Source organism: Accipiter gentilis, chromosome 6, assembly GCF_929443795.1.
Source record: "Accipiter gentilis chromosome 6, bAccGen1.1, whole genome shotgun sequence".
In the NCBI taxonomy this organism is placed as follows: domain Eukaryota; kingdom Metazoa; phylum Chordata; class Aves; order Accipitriformes; family Accipitridae; genus Astur; species Astur gentilis.
The window spans coordinates 2,419,550-2,435,507 of record NC_064885.1 but is presented as its reverse complement, the minus strand read 5'-3'; the positions used below and the strand labels follow the sequence as shown (position 1 = coordinate 2,435,507).

Sequence of the window (15,958 nt, the reverse complement as noted above, 5' to 3'; positions counted from 1 at the left end):
TAGTCTGCATAAAGACAGTAATTTATCAGCAAAAAGCATCATTTATTGTTAAACGATGGGGTTCGGATAGCAAAGGGACTTTGCATGCTTTTAAATAAATAACTCTGTTTTTTTCAAGACACTACAAACATTTGTCAAAAGGCAGTAAAGTCATTAAAGATGTTTTTCAAAATGCCTATTTCTATTTTAAAACTTATCTCACATTTTTTTCTTGATGCTGCCTAAACTTTCTTTTAAAGGAAGAATGCTGAAGAAAGACATTCAGGAACCAAATGTAAAAATTTCTATGATATTTTAAAACTAGACAACACATCTGAGCATGTTTCACACATTCTTTTAGAAAAACTGAATTCTGATACCAAAAGCCTAATTGCTCCATAGAAGACACCAGATGATGTACCTCTCCCTAAACTAAAGCGTGCTTTAAGAGTTACCATCCTGGACCAGACCATATGCTATCAGACCTATTCTCTTGCCCAAAGGCGGCAGCAGCTTCCTAATGCTTGAGAGAAATCAAACTGTTCCCGAAGAGAACATCACCAAGATGACTCTGCAGTTCTAAGAGAAATAAACTTTTCCTGACCCTTGCAGACAATCAGCTTCTACACTGAAGTATGAGGGCTTGATTACCCTGATCGTGCAAACTATGAACAAGTATTATCTGCCCTTTATAAAGCCAGTGCAGTATCAGACTTGGGGTTCCCTCCTGCATCACAAACTCCAATATTGACAATACCTCTCCACCCCCATGTGCAACAACATATCACTTCACTAACAATCCACATATATTCCTTCAAACAAAATTCTCAGGATGACAATTACCACCACGAGAAGTGGGGTGGCAGTTTACTGTGTATTTTTCCACTTTCCACAGGTGTTTCTTAAGCAGACATGAAGGACACTAGGAACCAGTTAAGCCTCACTACGCTGACCTATGTGGTGGCATGGCACTGTTTCCACTCTCCAGACAGGAAGACCATGGCAGGAAGGTTTTCCAATATTTCAGCTTGATCCCTACTCCAGTGAACAGGTAAGGCCATGATGAAGAGCTTCCATTTGGGCTGACTGCTGATGCTGGATTAGGGAGTGACAAGATTTGCAGACAGCTCTCTCTCTGCAGTCCTCCAGCCTGTATAAGCTGTATATCCCAAAGTCAAGGCATCGAGATACTCTACCCACCCAGACAATTACAGAAATCACAACTCTCTGGGGGCACCTGCTTTCCACTGGGGCTTCATGAAGCTCTGCAAAAAAACCCAAACCAAAAAAACCAAAATCCCTCCCAGCTTTACCCCTTGGCACACAGCTTCTGAGGAATGCTTTAATCTGAACAAGCACCTCTGCTTCTGCAAACCCAAGTCCAAAACCAATTAAAAGTGGAGATCCAAGCAAGCTAACCTCTGCTGACTTAAACAGGATGGAGAGTGTTTTATCAAGACCAAACTTGTAATTACTGTGTTCTACATTCCTTGCCTCTGTGGCCCCACTGTAAAATGTGACCATCCATTTCAAAATTATCTCTTTATCGTGAGCCCAAAGCTGATCGTTTAGATTCTGGCCTCGTGTCGGGCGTCAGTTTGAAGAATATCACGGCAATATCTCCTCTAATAAATGGCTTTAACTTTTCACCTAGGAGATATCTGCTTTAACTTATCACAGGGAATCATCTGCTTTCCTTAACGCTTCCACTAAATTAAAATCTGAAGTCACTCGATTTGGAAGCCAGCGTTAGCTGCACTCAGACAGCTGGATGAATTACTTGAGAGATGATGAAAAAATATTATCCAAAAACAGAAAACTTAGTTTATCACAAATCTCATTTTAGCCCCCCAAACTCATTAATAACAGCAGGCATAATGGTCACCCAGTTTGCAGCTTGTATGTACACAGGCTGCACAACCCCAAAAGCATGTATGGGGGTTCAGTGGTTTGCAGTGTTTCCAATGCAATTACTCTCCAAGATCTGCAGGAATACTGTGATTCCTTTAGCATACAGACCCTTTGTATATGGACTCACCTCTGAACCATAAAAAAAATAATCTATAGAAGTAACTAATAATTGTATGTGTCCTCAAGCACTTAGAATTTACATGCTATTTTTGTGTATTATATTCAAATTGTTTAGAATTAATAACTTTATAAGCTCTGAAATACATTTGGATTGCAGACATAAAGCCTTGGCAAACAGTCTTGAAACAAGACGCATTATTGCATACCCTGGCCACCAAAGATCTACGTACTTGGATTTGGGCGTCCAGCCAGCATCCAGCGAGGATCATAGGGAGTCTTGGTAGGAACAAACTCTACGGTTCTGTCTATAGGATCCTTGACTTTGAGGATAGGAACAGGGCTGTATACACTCTAAGGGAAAGAGAGAAATATTGAAGGAAGTAATTCTCCTGCATGGCTTTGCACCAAATACCAGCTCTAAAGGACCCGGTCAGAATCCTCTTTCCCCCCACACTGCACAACCCTCCGACTGACAGGATCCCAGAACCTTGGCAAGAGCCTGAAGAAACTTCCAAGGTGCTCCAAACATCTTTAAAACCCTCCTTTGGCATCTTCTGGTATACATTGTACTTCATTCGCTCTTGAACTTCAGGCATAGCCAGCATTAGCGAGGGGTTGCAATTTAATTTTTGAAAGGTGACCAGGCCACCTGACTCATTCTATGCACTCTTTCCTGAAGGAAGGTGACCTGCCTGTTCTTGTTGCTACCTTCCTGGCTGCAGAGCAGCTTACACATATACATCAACTCCTACAAATTACTGCCTCAGAGGGGAACTTTTAGACTCTTTTCAGTAAGAGACAATCCACTGCTTACATAAAATCCTGCTGCTCAGAGCACTGAGGGCAGCATGCCAGGGGAGTGATGTAAAAGTACCCAAATGCAGTGCCAGGCTGTCCCGCATACCAGCTCCTGCAGCACTTTAAGACAAAACCTACTTTGTTTACTTCAATACCATAATGCTTAACAGCCTTGATCATCAGCCTAAACCATTTTGCTAGGCACCATACTAACACAGAAAAAAAACACAGATACAGAGAGCCCCCCACCCCACAAAACTGCATGAACAAAGTGAATAGGTTGTGGCACCTTGCACTCCGGCAGGGCCAGGAATTACCTTTGGCATGTAGGAAAGCCACTGCAGAATCGTGTAGACTCCTTCAAAATCATCACAGACAGTGCTGTGTGTCACTCCGTTGTTGTGCATTATCTGGATCCCGCCCAGCTGGTTGTTGGAGGTATAAACTTCCCGTCCAAGCACCTTTTGAAAAAAAAACCAGGAAAACCATCAGTGGATTGGATGTGACCAGGAGGTGTTGGCTAAGGAGATACATACAAGCCCATCCCTACAGCAAGTCATGATCACTTCAACACCAACGGATGGAGCGATCCACTCACAAAAGACCTTCCCAAGCCCTGTGTGCAGGTAAGATCTTATGAATAGTGATCCCCAAGGGGAATAAAACAAGTGGGGAAACTGAGGCAGGGGGCAGTTACACAACTTGCCCTTCCCTAAGCAGCAGCAATGGAGCTGTCCAAGTCCAATGTGACCAAGTCTTCTGGGTGCTGACCCGAGCTCAGCTCACTAATTCAAAATTGCTCTAAGACGACTCGCAGGGTGTACCCATTTAAATCTTTAACTGGGGGAAAAACCAACACTGTGCATAAAGATGGGTACAGCAAAGACAAAGCCCCACCAGCTCCTTAGAGAGACTGGAAAGAATAAGACTCTGACTGCTGGGCTTCTAATTCTCTTGCACAACTCCATCTCTAATCTCAGCCCAGGCACCGCAGCTCTTTTCTCATTCTCCTGCTGTCTCTTTCCATTTGCCCTCTCACTGACTGATACACTGATCTCTCGGTCACTCGGCTTTCTGCTCCACTGAGTCCATATTACTAATAACACCTCTGCCACGGCCAGTTTACCTCATGAAGGCAGGAGCACATCATTACAAAATAAACTCATAACTTTGACATTCTAGCAAATACATGCCGTTTGTTATTTTTATGGGTTGAGTCTTTCTAACAGACAGAGGGCATTACATACCTGCTTCATTTAGATCTTAAAAAAAACCCACCCTCAAACACACACAAACAACCTGCCCTCCCCCATCAAACAACCAGCGCAGGTCATTTTAGGAAGAAGGGCTACCCCAAGAGAGGAGCAGCCCAGAGCCCAAGGCAACCTGGCCGTTACAGAAGGGATGCTTAGGTCTGACTTCATCCTTGTCCTGACATCCTACAATAAGCGCTCAGGACATAACTCATCTCACCCATAGTAGAGGGGAACTCCACATTTCTCAGGGTTTGACCTTTTGGGCTGAAAGTAAGAAGCTGCTAAAGGGATATGAAAATAGAAAATTTTGATCTAGTTAGAAAACTACACTGGACCAATTAGCTTTCTTCCTGCACAACATCAGTTAATCACCGCTGGGGTCAGGGAGCCACTGTGCCTATGCAGTAAAGCACAACACTATCATTTGCTAACTCCAAATTTATTTTCCTTTGGAGGAGAAAAGGCCCGGTGGTTTGGCATTTCACAAAACTCAGCATTCTACAAGCACTACGTGATCCTCACAAAACTCCCCGTGAGACAGATGTCAGTCGAGGTTTATGTACAGAAGAAACCGAGGCACAGAAGTTACGCAAGTAGTCTAAAAATTTAGAGGTCAATGGAAGCACTGCGGTTTTGCACAGAGATGTTCCTAGGTCTCCCTTCTCAGCTCAAACACCTCCATCTTCTTCTAACAAATTCAGTGCCATGAAAAGGCATGGTAGAAAAGACAGCAGCATAGATTTAGGTTCAAGGAAAAGAAAAGCACAGGCCTCCAGATACCAGGCACAAGCCTAGCTAAATGCTTTCCACAGAGGAAAATAAAAATAAAGAGGATTTAAATTCCCCATCTGTGAACTAATGCAAACGTATGTACATGCAAAATGGGCCTCTGCTGCTGCTTATCCAGAGACACTGTAGACAGCTCAGGTTTACCACTGCTGACAGGCAATGAAAACAGTCTAATATACCGCCTGCTCTCGCCCTTAAATCCCTTTTTGGAGATCAAGATAAATATGCAGTTCCTTTTCCCGAGTGCTCCAGACATTTCAGTGAAGTGGCAGAGCATTGTGAGGGGCTGTGCAAATGAAATCCCTCTGTAACACTGAGCGAGCGTTGTATTTACTTGTCAGTGTTTGTCAGCAGAAGCAACGTAGTCCCAAGCTGCATTTAAAAGTTGTACCAATGAGCGCTCGCTGCCTTCATTTGTATGACATGTATGTCCACACGTGTGCACTTGCACATGTGCTGAGGGCAGCAGGAGGGACATGTAACATGGGCACACACAAGCTTCCGAATCGTACCCTGGCTTAAGCACAGGCCAAATGCAAAGCCAGCTGCTCCACTCCCCGGTGCAGAAACCGTGCAGCCAAAGGGTTAAAGAGGCTGTCTTCCAGGGATACTGCTAGGCTGGGTGCTGGTCCCCTAACCTGCTTCTGCACGTGTGCTCTTCTGTCTTCTCAGGAACGACCAGAGTTCCTGCCAACTGGTTTCACACATACAGCTGCAGACTGAATTGGGTGCCAGAGGTTAAAAGGCACCGAAGGGCTAGCCAGCTTATAGACAATGATCATTGGGCTTGAGAAAAAAATGAATGCAATAGCTCATCCATTCAGCTCTGCTAACCACCTCATCTCTGACCTCAGAGGACTACATTTTTAAAGGCTGACAAGTAATTCAATCTCCAATTAACAATCTTAAATGGTGCAATGCATATTGCTGTATAAATGTTTCTGCAAGAAAATATCCAAGGGTGAAAGAGAATACATCTGCTGGAGAAGACCAAAACTGATGCTTCTGCAATTAAAGAATTCAGATATTCCTCAATAAGACACATGGTCGGCAGAGACAAGAGTGGATTTAGACATGTTGCTAAATCAGTTCGACAAGTAATGCTAGAAGCAAACTCGTGGGAGAAGAAAGCGCACAGGATTAAACCCTGTATCTGATATGACCAGGATCTGTCAAAATGGTAAACTTCAAGCCCTGAGAGTCTGGGTCTGCCAGGGAGGTACACCAAGTCACATAAAGCAAGAGGTTAAGAAGAGAAAGTAGCAATAGCCCAAGGCTTACAGAAGGCATCTGTTTAATGACCAAACACGTGCACGGAAGGGTTAAGTTTGCAAAGCAGGCCCTTCCTAGCAGAAAGGTTATTAGCACTCCAGAGAACAGTCAAAGATGCAGCTATCAGAGTCAGCTGCCACAGACCAGAGATCAAGAAGGGTCCAGCAAGAAGAGTGGGAAGGAACAGGTTCCAGGATTTTAAAGCTGAGATACACAATACATATATACCTGAATATTGGCAATATTTGACCTCTGATCTTGTCTTAATCTGATGGCAAAAAGGGACAAAAAAAGAGCAGCCATGAACAGCAAAGCACCAGACAGTAAGCTTCTGGCACCAGAAAATTTGCTTTAAATTAAAATTTTTTCCACCCCACGAAAGCTCAAACTCAGAAACCATGTTTCTGTCCAATGGAGTTTGACATGCTACCAGTCAAAGGCAGCTGCCGTGAGCGACTCGCCTCACACAGAGATGCCAAACTTACCCTTTCTGAAGTCACTAGTGAGGACCCCTCACTTCTGTTACTACTCCTTTCCTGCACGTTATCCCAGTGCCTTTGCATTTTGGATATAATTTCTTTTTTCCAACTCAGCTGCAGCCGGTCTGACTTTGGGAGTGAGGCGCAGCGAGTGCTGCCTCCCTCCACTGGAACATGTTAGCAAACAGGTCTGCTTTCCCTTCTACCAGCAGTCTTTCCCTTGCTGCCCCTTCAAGCACTAGCATTAACCATAACCAATAAAGCAGGACTGCCACCACCTACTCCTCGTGTATTTGATGCCAAACAGCCTCCCGGTCACTAGGGACCCAGGTCACATTCGGATGAGCCGCTTAGTCCCCCCTTCCTTTGCTCCTGAAGACAAACCTTTCAAGTGTGCAGAAAGCAGTGCATTTAACAGGGTACACAGGAGAAAATGCCTCCTCTGTGCCCCCATCTCAACAGAAGGATGAGGACATCAGTGAAGTGGTCAGAAGGCAATGCTAGTTCTAGAACTGCACGTGATTGCAAGAACGCACAGTATTTTCCAGATAATGCAACATTTGATACCCCATGCTTACAAAATACGCGGGCAGTATTGTCAACACTTACTTCATCTGGTCCTCCAAAAGCCACTCTCCCTACCACAATGGGAAACCGCACTTCTTTTTACTCCAGAGGATCTTTTGGAAAGTACAAAGGAGAGCCAGGACTCTAGCAGCCTTTTCAGCCTTTAAAAGGCTGTCCTCAACAGGTTTATAGGTATGTCATATGCATATTAATCATTTTCTAGCACTCAAACCCATGATGACCAGCTGCTTTCTCTGTGCTCCTTTTCAGAAACTGAGCTGCTAGTTAGTTGAGACATTCACTGCAAAGCTGGTTTGGCTGCAAACTTGATTGGCTCATATGTTTCATCAAAGATGAAAGATCTGAAAAAATGACAGCAGAGGGCTTGAATGGGAATCATTATGTAACATAAGTGCTGTTATTATTCAGAGCATATCATGTGTTTATATCAAATATAAGTGCCAGATTTTTATCCGAATAATTTCAATAATTGCAATTCCCATCCCACCATTTATATTATCTGCCAGAAACCTGAAGCAGAAAAGGCACATGCACATACTATAAATAGCCTATTTTTCATAAACAGGCAGAAACGATCAGAACGAACGTCTCATCAGAAAACACAATGTAGGAACTTAAAACCTGACTGCTATTATGTGCAGTCAAGCCTCAACAGATCTTAGAGCGTTCATTTCTATCACTCAGCTTTTCCCCCACACATATCATGTCATTAGAGGGTAAAATAGCAGCAACGCCAAAGAGGAGAACCACGCCGAGGTAGGATACCGGCAAGAGCCGTGCTCCTGAACAGACCTGTTCCCGAGTCTTTAGCCTATTCGCATGGCGGCGCGAGCGCAGACACCTCCTCTCTGCCTGGAGACGGACTGCACTTCTTGCATTTCTAATCTATGAATGTGTGCAGTTCCCGCACTTTTAATTTACGAGCGTTCGGTGGGGGACCCTTCTGACTTGGGAACATATTGGCTCGGTCTAATGCTTGGAGATTATTAAAGTCAGAGCTATACTCCACTATCAAGTCTACAGATCTTTTATTTAGAAGATATGGTGCTCTAAATGCACAAAGAGCTCCCCGTCACCTTCACATTAAAGCCCCTAGTGCCTGGTAAATGGAATTATATAGCTGTCATCTCCTTTCCCCAAAGTTTTAAGAGTACAATGGGCTCATTTTTTCACACTCCATCCCAGCTTCAGAACTAAGAGACCTACTTTGTATTGATTTAAAGTCTCAGAAATAAATAAACCTGCTTCACCAATGTGATTCACAAGAAATTCATGATACACTATTGCATGATATATTTCAAGCTCTGGCTCCAGCTCTTTTTTTCCTTTGGTGAGTGATGGGGGAGGTGGGAGGTAGGGGGAGGTGAGGGGGAAGCTGACAGCCTGATGGTTATTGGAGATGGCTACTGACTGCAAATCCAGAAGCAGGTCTTGCTGGTGGAGTCTTTTTCTTGCTTTAATTTGGTGAGATCAGAGGGGGAAGGGGAAAAAGCAATTGCACTTCACCTCGGAGGCAGCAGGGGAAGATGCATCCAGATGGACACTGCAACTGCAGCTGGCCTTTCTACACCACCTTCTGCCTGAAGATCCCAAAGCACCTTACCAATACAAAGGCAGCAGGGCTCCCCAGCTGATCGGATACAGAAGACGCATTCTCTCTGTTTGCAGATGGCAACACGAAACGTTATTGGGAGAAAACGGGCTTTCCATCTTGCAATAAGTGATAATGATTTTTTAAAATTTTTGGATTGCAACAGAAAATCTGATTTTGCAATCTTGAGATCTGAACAAATATCAGAGAGGGTCAAGATGTTGCTTTTAATTTCTGAAATATCTGTTGTAGGTATTAGAAATAAAAATTAATTTGGAAAGAAAAGTCAGTTGGGGGGAAAAAAAAACCCAGCCCAAAACTTTGACCAAAAAAATTCCAAATGAGAAATTCATCAAAACTGATACTTTTTCCTGAAGAGTTCCAGTTTCAGTGAACTCGCATTTTCAAATGAAAAATGTCTTGTCAAAGAATTCCTGCCTAGCTCTCCTTTCACAGTGTAGGGAGACTGCATGTTTTGCTCAAGGTCACTCCATCAGTCAGTGGTAAATCAAAAGGACTCAATATACTTTGCAAACTAAAATTACAGCCCCCTATTCTACATGGTGCAAACACTCATAAATCCCATCTGTCTCAGTTAGGGGTTCCCAAATCTGGACACTAGCCCTATGAACAATATTAATGATTGTCTCCGTGATACTAAGAGAACTTGTTTTGGTCATTCCCTTGGTCACCTTCTGGACCGCAACAGAACCTCTTAGTCAGAGACCATCCAAGGGGACAGGCTGCAGTGCAGGTACCTCTTTCACCATGACAGTGAAACTTTGTTTGCTTTGCAGTGTGGGTTTAGGCTTAATCATGAGATACGTGACAACTCCCCAATGCCATTCCTATAGTTCCCACTCCTGTGTCCAGAATGACAGATAAATTCTCCACAATTCACTGCAGAAAAGACCCACGGGCAGGTCACCCTGACATCCTCCTAGCGACACCCCAAGAGAGGGGTGGTCAGGACCAGTTATTCTGGGACATGTTTGAAAAGTGCCTTCTTCCGTTGAGCTCCAGTGGAACATCAGGTACCAGAGTTAACACTCCAGTAATAACATACCCTGCAGAATCACCAGGAACGGGGATACAGTTCTGGTTACATGAAACATATATAGGGTTTAGAATATATATGAGTTTCCCTGGAAGGTACAGGAAGGGATTTAGATAGGCAGAATATGGGCCACTCTGCTGAACTCCTCTTTAGCAGGAATAAATACACACGCAGCCCCCACAGCACAGGCACCATCCACATAGATAAAGTGATCAAGATCCATATTAAAAATGATAGAAGGAGGAAGAAAAAAAAAAGTCAACAGAAATCTATTAGACTTTCTTCCCTAAGCAAACATAAAGGGACTGATAATGCGATGCCTGGAACGTAAATTGTCTCTAATGGGAACAATACACAAATATCACCACTTAAAGAAAGGCAATTAAAAATAAAATGTAGAAATGGAAGGTGGTGTTTGTTTATTTGCACTCGTCTGAAGTCCAGGCATCCATCCTGCTTATATTAATTTCTCCACACAGAGCAAAGACCTTTGTGTTACCAGGACTGCCACCAACCAGACACTCCCAGCAGCTAATGCCTCTCACTGGCGTTAAAAGAAATGAATTCTGCTCTCTTCCTATCGCCAAATATGGCTAAACTGAGACTGACTCTTACAAGAGCTCTATTCTGATCTTGGTTCTCAAAGCAGACTGGCTTTGCTGGGGGGTGAGCAATGGTGACCTATGCCAGGCAGACCTCCAACAGCACCGAGGTCCTGCAGCGGTTCTAAGAGAGCTGAAGAAACCAACCTCCACCCACGAAACCACCCTTGCTCTCACCACATCATCTGCCATAACCACCCACGGCACAGGAGAGCGGCCCCTCCTGCCTCCCCCACAGTTGGAGCCAAGAGCGGGGTAACCTTGGTGAGATCCAGGAGAGGAACTGACTGACGGTTAATGCTGTTGAAGTGTCAATTTCTGTTTGACATTTTCTAGACCCTCTTTGATTAGCATTCTCAAACACCCTGCACCCATACGTATCTTCCTAATAGTCTTGCTGTGCCACTACAGAAAGATTCATATCATGCATTAATAATTATAATGCTTCTTTGAATGACAGGGATGGCACTTGCTGTTCTAACTCACATGATTGCTCTCACATGATTGCTTTGATCTAATCCCAAGACTGGAGTCATCTTGAGCAGATACTGAGCTATCCCTGCCTGGAATCTCAAAAAAAGAGCTTTCCATGTTCTGTATTTTACAGTAAAACCCCCAAACAGCATCCGTCTCACAGGGCTTCTATTTATTTTTCCAGATTGTGAAAATGAAGGGTAAATATTACTGCTTGTGATACTGAAGACCGATCGCTCACACTAGACAGACTGACAGACTGTGTAAGCTTCCTATTCCTCCCACTAGAGCTCCTCCAGCGAGCTTCAGACCTGACCCAGCAGCCTTTCCCACAGGCACAGCACCCCCGAGCAGCTCTGCCTGCTCCTCCCAAGCCCCGACCTGTTGTCTCACGCCGTTATTTGAGTCCCAGGGCACCCAACAAGTTCTGCAGCTTCCCGCAGCCACAACCTGCAAACATCGAGTCAGTGCCAGGCTGCTTTAGCGCGGAGACCGAGCGACTTCCCAGCAAGCAGGCAGGGTATGTCCGCCTGTCAGTCAGAAGACACTGAAGAGCGACCAACGTCAGAGAGCCACGGTGGCCGAAATGCCTCAAAATAAACTTGTCTCACTGAGCAACTTAACAGCCGGGGATAACCACCATCCCAGCGAGCTGGTTTCAAGCTGGCTCGCATATATGCTGCTCCTCTGCCTGCCGTGTGGATGTCCCCCCGGTTCAGCTGCAGTCCTACCCCAGATCTACACCAAGGAAACCGTGTACCTCCTCAAAAGCAGCCGCACTGATCTCAGTCCTGGCTTTGACGGTCAGTACAATTCAGGGCTGAATTTAAAATACAAGGATATTCTCTTCTGGCCTCGTGCAAAGGGGCTGTTGGGGTGTTGGTTTTTAAATGCAGATTGTCAAAAAGATCCTTGCAGCAATTATGGTCTGTTGTATCAACAAGTCCTCAGGGACTCATCCACAGTCACGTGATTGACACATACGCTACGCGATCCTGACACAGTATGGCACCCATCATGTTAACGTCTTTACCGTGCCCAAGCAATGTCTCCATTAATGAAAGATGTACTCAAGAAAGGTCATTGGACAATTGCTGGTACTAGGCTTAGAAGTTCCTTAGATATTTACATTTAGCAAGCCATCAAGTTTCCACTAATCAGTTCACCTCACAAACACCCCTCTTAAAGCTGTTCTTCAGAAATGTTTTCTCCCCCTAAAAAACACCAGTTCGCAGTGCCAGAAATAGTGCATTACTAATCTGGTAAATTGGTTCCTGAGCTCTTTCAGGTCTACAATAGGTTATACGAGCAGACGCATTGTTTAAGTTACGGTCATTTTGAAGGCAAAAACTTCCACAGAAAGAAATCCTGAGGATGGGCTTACCTACCCTGCCAACACACCACTGATAGCAGGTACTTTGCACCTGATGAGCTCAAAACGCATTGCAAATACAAATGAACTAAAGTTTCAAGACCAAGCTGTCAGCAGGTAACTGCCATTATACCCATTCTGATCAAAAATGTCAGACCACGACCAGGCAGGCAGTTGGCTGCAGACTGGGAAATGAAGCCCAGAGTTCTGCTTTTGAACTATGCTTCAAACATTTCATATTTTAGTGGTTTCTAACCCTTCATCTTCACTGCCTCTTTCCCTACATGGACATATACCCCTGGCAGGTGGTACTTGTCAAGCTCACACTTGGATGTTCTTGACAAACCAGGCCAACAGCATGGTGCCATGGGGCCCCAGCGATGAGCACACCGGAGGACAGGTTGAGGGCCTGATCCATCATTCAGGCAGGCCAAACCTGGAGAGTTTGGGGAAAATAAAGCTAAACATGAGGGAAAGGAAACAGAACAGTCTGCTCGTTAGATTCTTCCCTCCACCTCCAGAAGTGACGACCACTTTAGATGTCCTGTCGTGAAGTGCAGTGTGTGGGACAGTTCTTCATCATCACTCCGAAAATGAACTGTTTGAGATACCAGGCTGAACTTCTATATAATGAACTGATGTGTATCAAGTTAGTAGGTCCCTGAAAATCTCTGCTAAACCTGCCTTCCCTTAGAAAAAGCCTAGAACATGTATCTGTAAAGAAAATGTGATTGAAAGCCACTATTTGTTTACATTAACAGAACAGCCTTAAAGACAGGATTTCTTTTAAACACAAAAGACAAGGAGGAGCAAACTAATTAAAAATAGGACAGCGACAGACTTGGGAACATCCTTATGAGGACTGAAATTAAATGTAGTCCTGGAACCTTGAACCATATAAGCAATGCATAAATTGGGAGTGCTGGGCTCTTCGGTCTTCTATTAAAAAGAAAACTAATAGAAATTAACCTGTTAGTGCACGGCGGCAGCACGTCACCTATCTCATATGAAATCGCACCATGTTTAGGTTATGACGAGGAAAGGGAGTTGAGGGAGGTGGAGGAAGGTATGGGGGTGGAAAAAGGGGGAGGCAGGGAAAGTTAAAAAAAAAATAAAAATCTCTGCCTCAGCAAAAGTTTTCATTAAAATTTTAGACAAATGATCTCTGTGTCCTTCTCCCATGCTGCCTGGGGCTCCATGCTATTTCTATGCAAATAACAACCTCGTGGTTTATATCTTATTATTTCCACCGGAGCTGCGGCGACATGACCCGAGACGTGTGTGAGGTAGACAGCGAAAGAGAGAGAGGGAGAGAAAGAGAGGGAGAGGGAGGGAGAGAGATGGAGTGGCTGCTCGCTGAAGTGTGAAAAAATATTGTCAGGAGTGAGCAGCAAGAACAAAAAAAAAATTGCAGGGATAACGTGTTTATTTCAGCCCCTCTCCCCATGTGAACCAGCATCTTTTAAAATTCATTGGGCATCAGGCGATCATGCACAATCCATCTGCTTTCACTTTATCATTTGCATTTCATGCCTCCTGGCTTTTGATGTGCTGATACTTTGATGCAGTCAGGAGACGCGCATTATCATTATTTCAATTTTCAGGGGGGTCAGCGGGCTCAGCACAGGCGCGCGCACACACTCACAGGAGAGGAATGAAATGTCATTTCCACCTCTCCACCCCCTGCTGAAATGCAATGGTGAAGACAAAAGGGGTACAGATGAAATGCAGCCCTGGTGCCCCACATGCAGAGCACTGTCCCCACCACAGAGCATCACACCTTTTCCCCAAGTCTTTCCCTTGCCTGTCGGTCCGGACTATAAACAAAGACAGCTTAATCAGGAGCAGAGGGAAACCTTGTACAGCTCTTGTGCAGTTTCTTGTCACCCCTGACAGGCAATGGGGCTGAGAGATCCTTAAACCTGCCTGCTATCAGGTGTCTTACAGTGATATGCCTCTCTACTTACAAAGCAGTGACACGGATGCAGTGAACAGCCAGCATGTGATTAGTCAACCTCCAGAATCAAACATTAGCTTCAGCTAAAAATGATATTGACCTTGAGCTCATCATCTAAGTTATAGGTTACAGTCTGGTTTTGGCAGCTGGACCTTTCCCTCTACACCTAAACCCTCAGGCTGGTTTTATATAATGATAATGAACAAGACGAGCAACAGATCTGCTGGCACGTAATGTTTGTCACAGTCCCCCTCTGCTCCCCCTGTAAATTAAAAAGAATCCAGTATTTCATGGGGGGAATTAAAAAAACAAACAAACAAACAACTTTCCAGAAAAAATCTCACTGCTCTCTGAAAGCCTAATTGTCTCCATTGCTGCAGAAACATTTTTGCACTTAACATTCTCTTCTTGCAGAGAGAAGACATTTTGAAGACGACGTGTATGCAGACACAAGACTACGATTAAGCTTTGTACAGCATCCTCTATGAAGGCAGTAATTAAAAGTCAGCAACAGAAAAAATTGTCCCGAATCTCTGACACCTCATTGGGAAAAGATAAAGGAATATTTATATGCAACTGTGTTAGAAAACATTCACTTCCAACTGTCATGCAAGGTAGCAGTTTCCATTTATTTATCTTTGTTTCAGTCATGATCTTTCCTCAAGACTCTGCCAGTTGGATGGGTGACCTTCTAATTCCCACAAAGTAAAGCACTGACTTTGCTGCACAGGGCCCTTGTCCCCAGCTAATCCAAGGGAACAAGAAGCAAGACTCTTCTGGAGTCTTATTGACACGAATGAACAAGAACACATCATATATCATGTCCAAATAGCCTCTGCATTCCTACAAGGGAAGACTTTGCTTAATTGGCCCCTGGCCGACAGAGACCTGACTTCTAGCCAGAAGAAAATTCAAACTGTCCATCTAAATTCAAGGGACAAGTGTTTAACAGTTTCCATATAAGAACAGGGAGACAGAGCATTAAGTGAAATAGATACTGCCTCCATGGCAGAATGATGCAAATGCATTAGCATTCACCATTTGTTTTACACCCTTCTTAAGGTCTCAACTGGACTGAGCTTGGTCATTTCACATTAGTACTGGACATCATTTCACTACTTCAGACATACTTCTGGGACACGATTATAGCTGGATCCATTCATGAAGCTCTGACCAGAACTGCAGGGACTGGAAAATAAAGATCATATGAACTAGGAAGATACATCACACAACATCCAGGAGTGAATTGGAATTCCCAGTCTCCCAATATTCAAGGACAGATAAACTTCTTGTTGGGTCTGGGCTTAGCTGTCCTACTGGGAAAGCTGGATAGGATGCAATAGGTTCCTCCTTTGCCTGACCTTTAGGCAGGCAGAGGTTCAGTGCCTACATAAAAGTATATGCCTTTCCAACAGAGCAGGCAGGGAGGAGAGAAAAGGACATGTGGGATTATTCAGCCCACTGAAATTCTTGGGATGGGATAAGTCACCTCCCAGAAAGCATCTCCTTCTGCCTACACCTGCTGACAGATGTCAGGTGCTTAATTTAGACTAAATCCTTAGTTTTTAACTGCTTAAAATGTAGCGAGATTAATCTATTCCTATAAAAACAAACATTCACACCACGGGTAGAGACTGCAGTTAAACCTGGAAAGAAGAGAGCAGAAGAGAAGGACTAAACAGACCGGCCCTGCCATCTGGGAAACTCTGCAGG

General features: G+C 44.2%; 1 protein-coding gene across 8 annotated transcripts in view; it reads right to left on the bottom strand.

Moving 5' to 3' along the window:
* Positions 1 to 15,958, bottom strand: part of ACACA (acetyl-CoA carboxylase alpha) — a 138,500-nt gene that overhangs the window by 29,560 nt on the left and 92,982 nt on the right. For all 8 annotated transcript variants that reach the window (XM_049802387.1, XM_049802390.1, XM_049802388.1 and 5 more), the window contains 2 exons: positions 3,126 to 3,269; positions 2,241 to 2,361 (listed from right to left, as the gene is read on the bottom strand). In XM_049802387.1, coding sequence (XP_049658344.1) covers positions 2,241 to 2,361; positions 3,126 to 3,269 — 265 coding nt within the window. The remainder of the gene's footprint in view (positions 1 to 2,240; positions 2,362 to 3,125; positions 3,270 to 15,958) is intronic.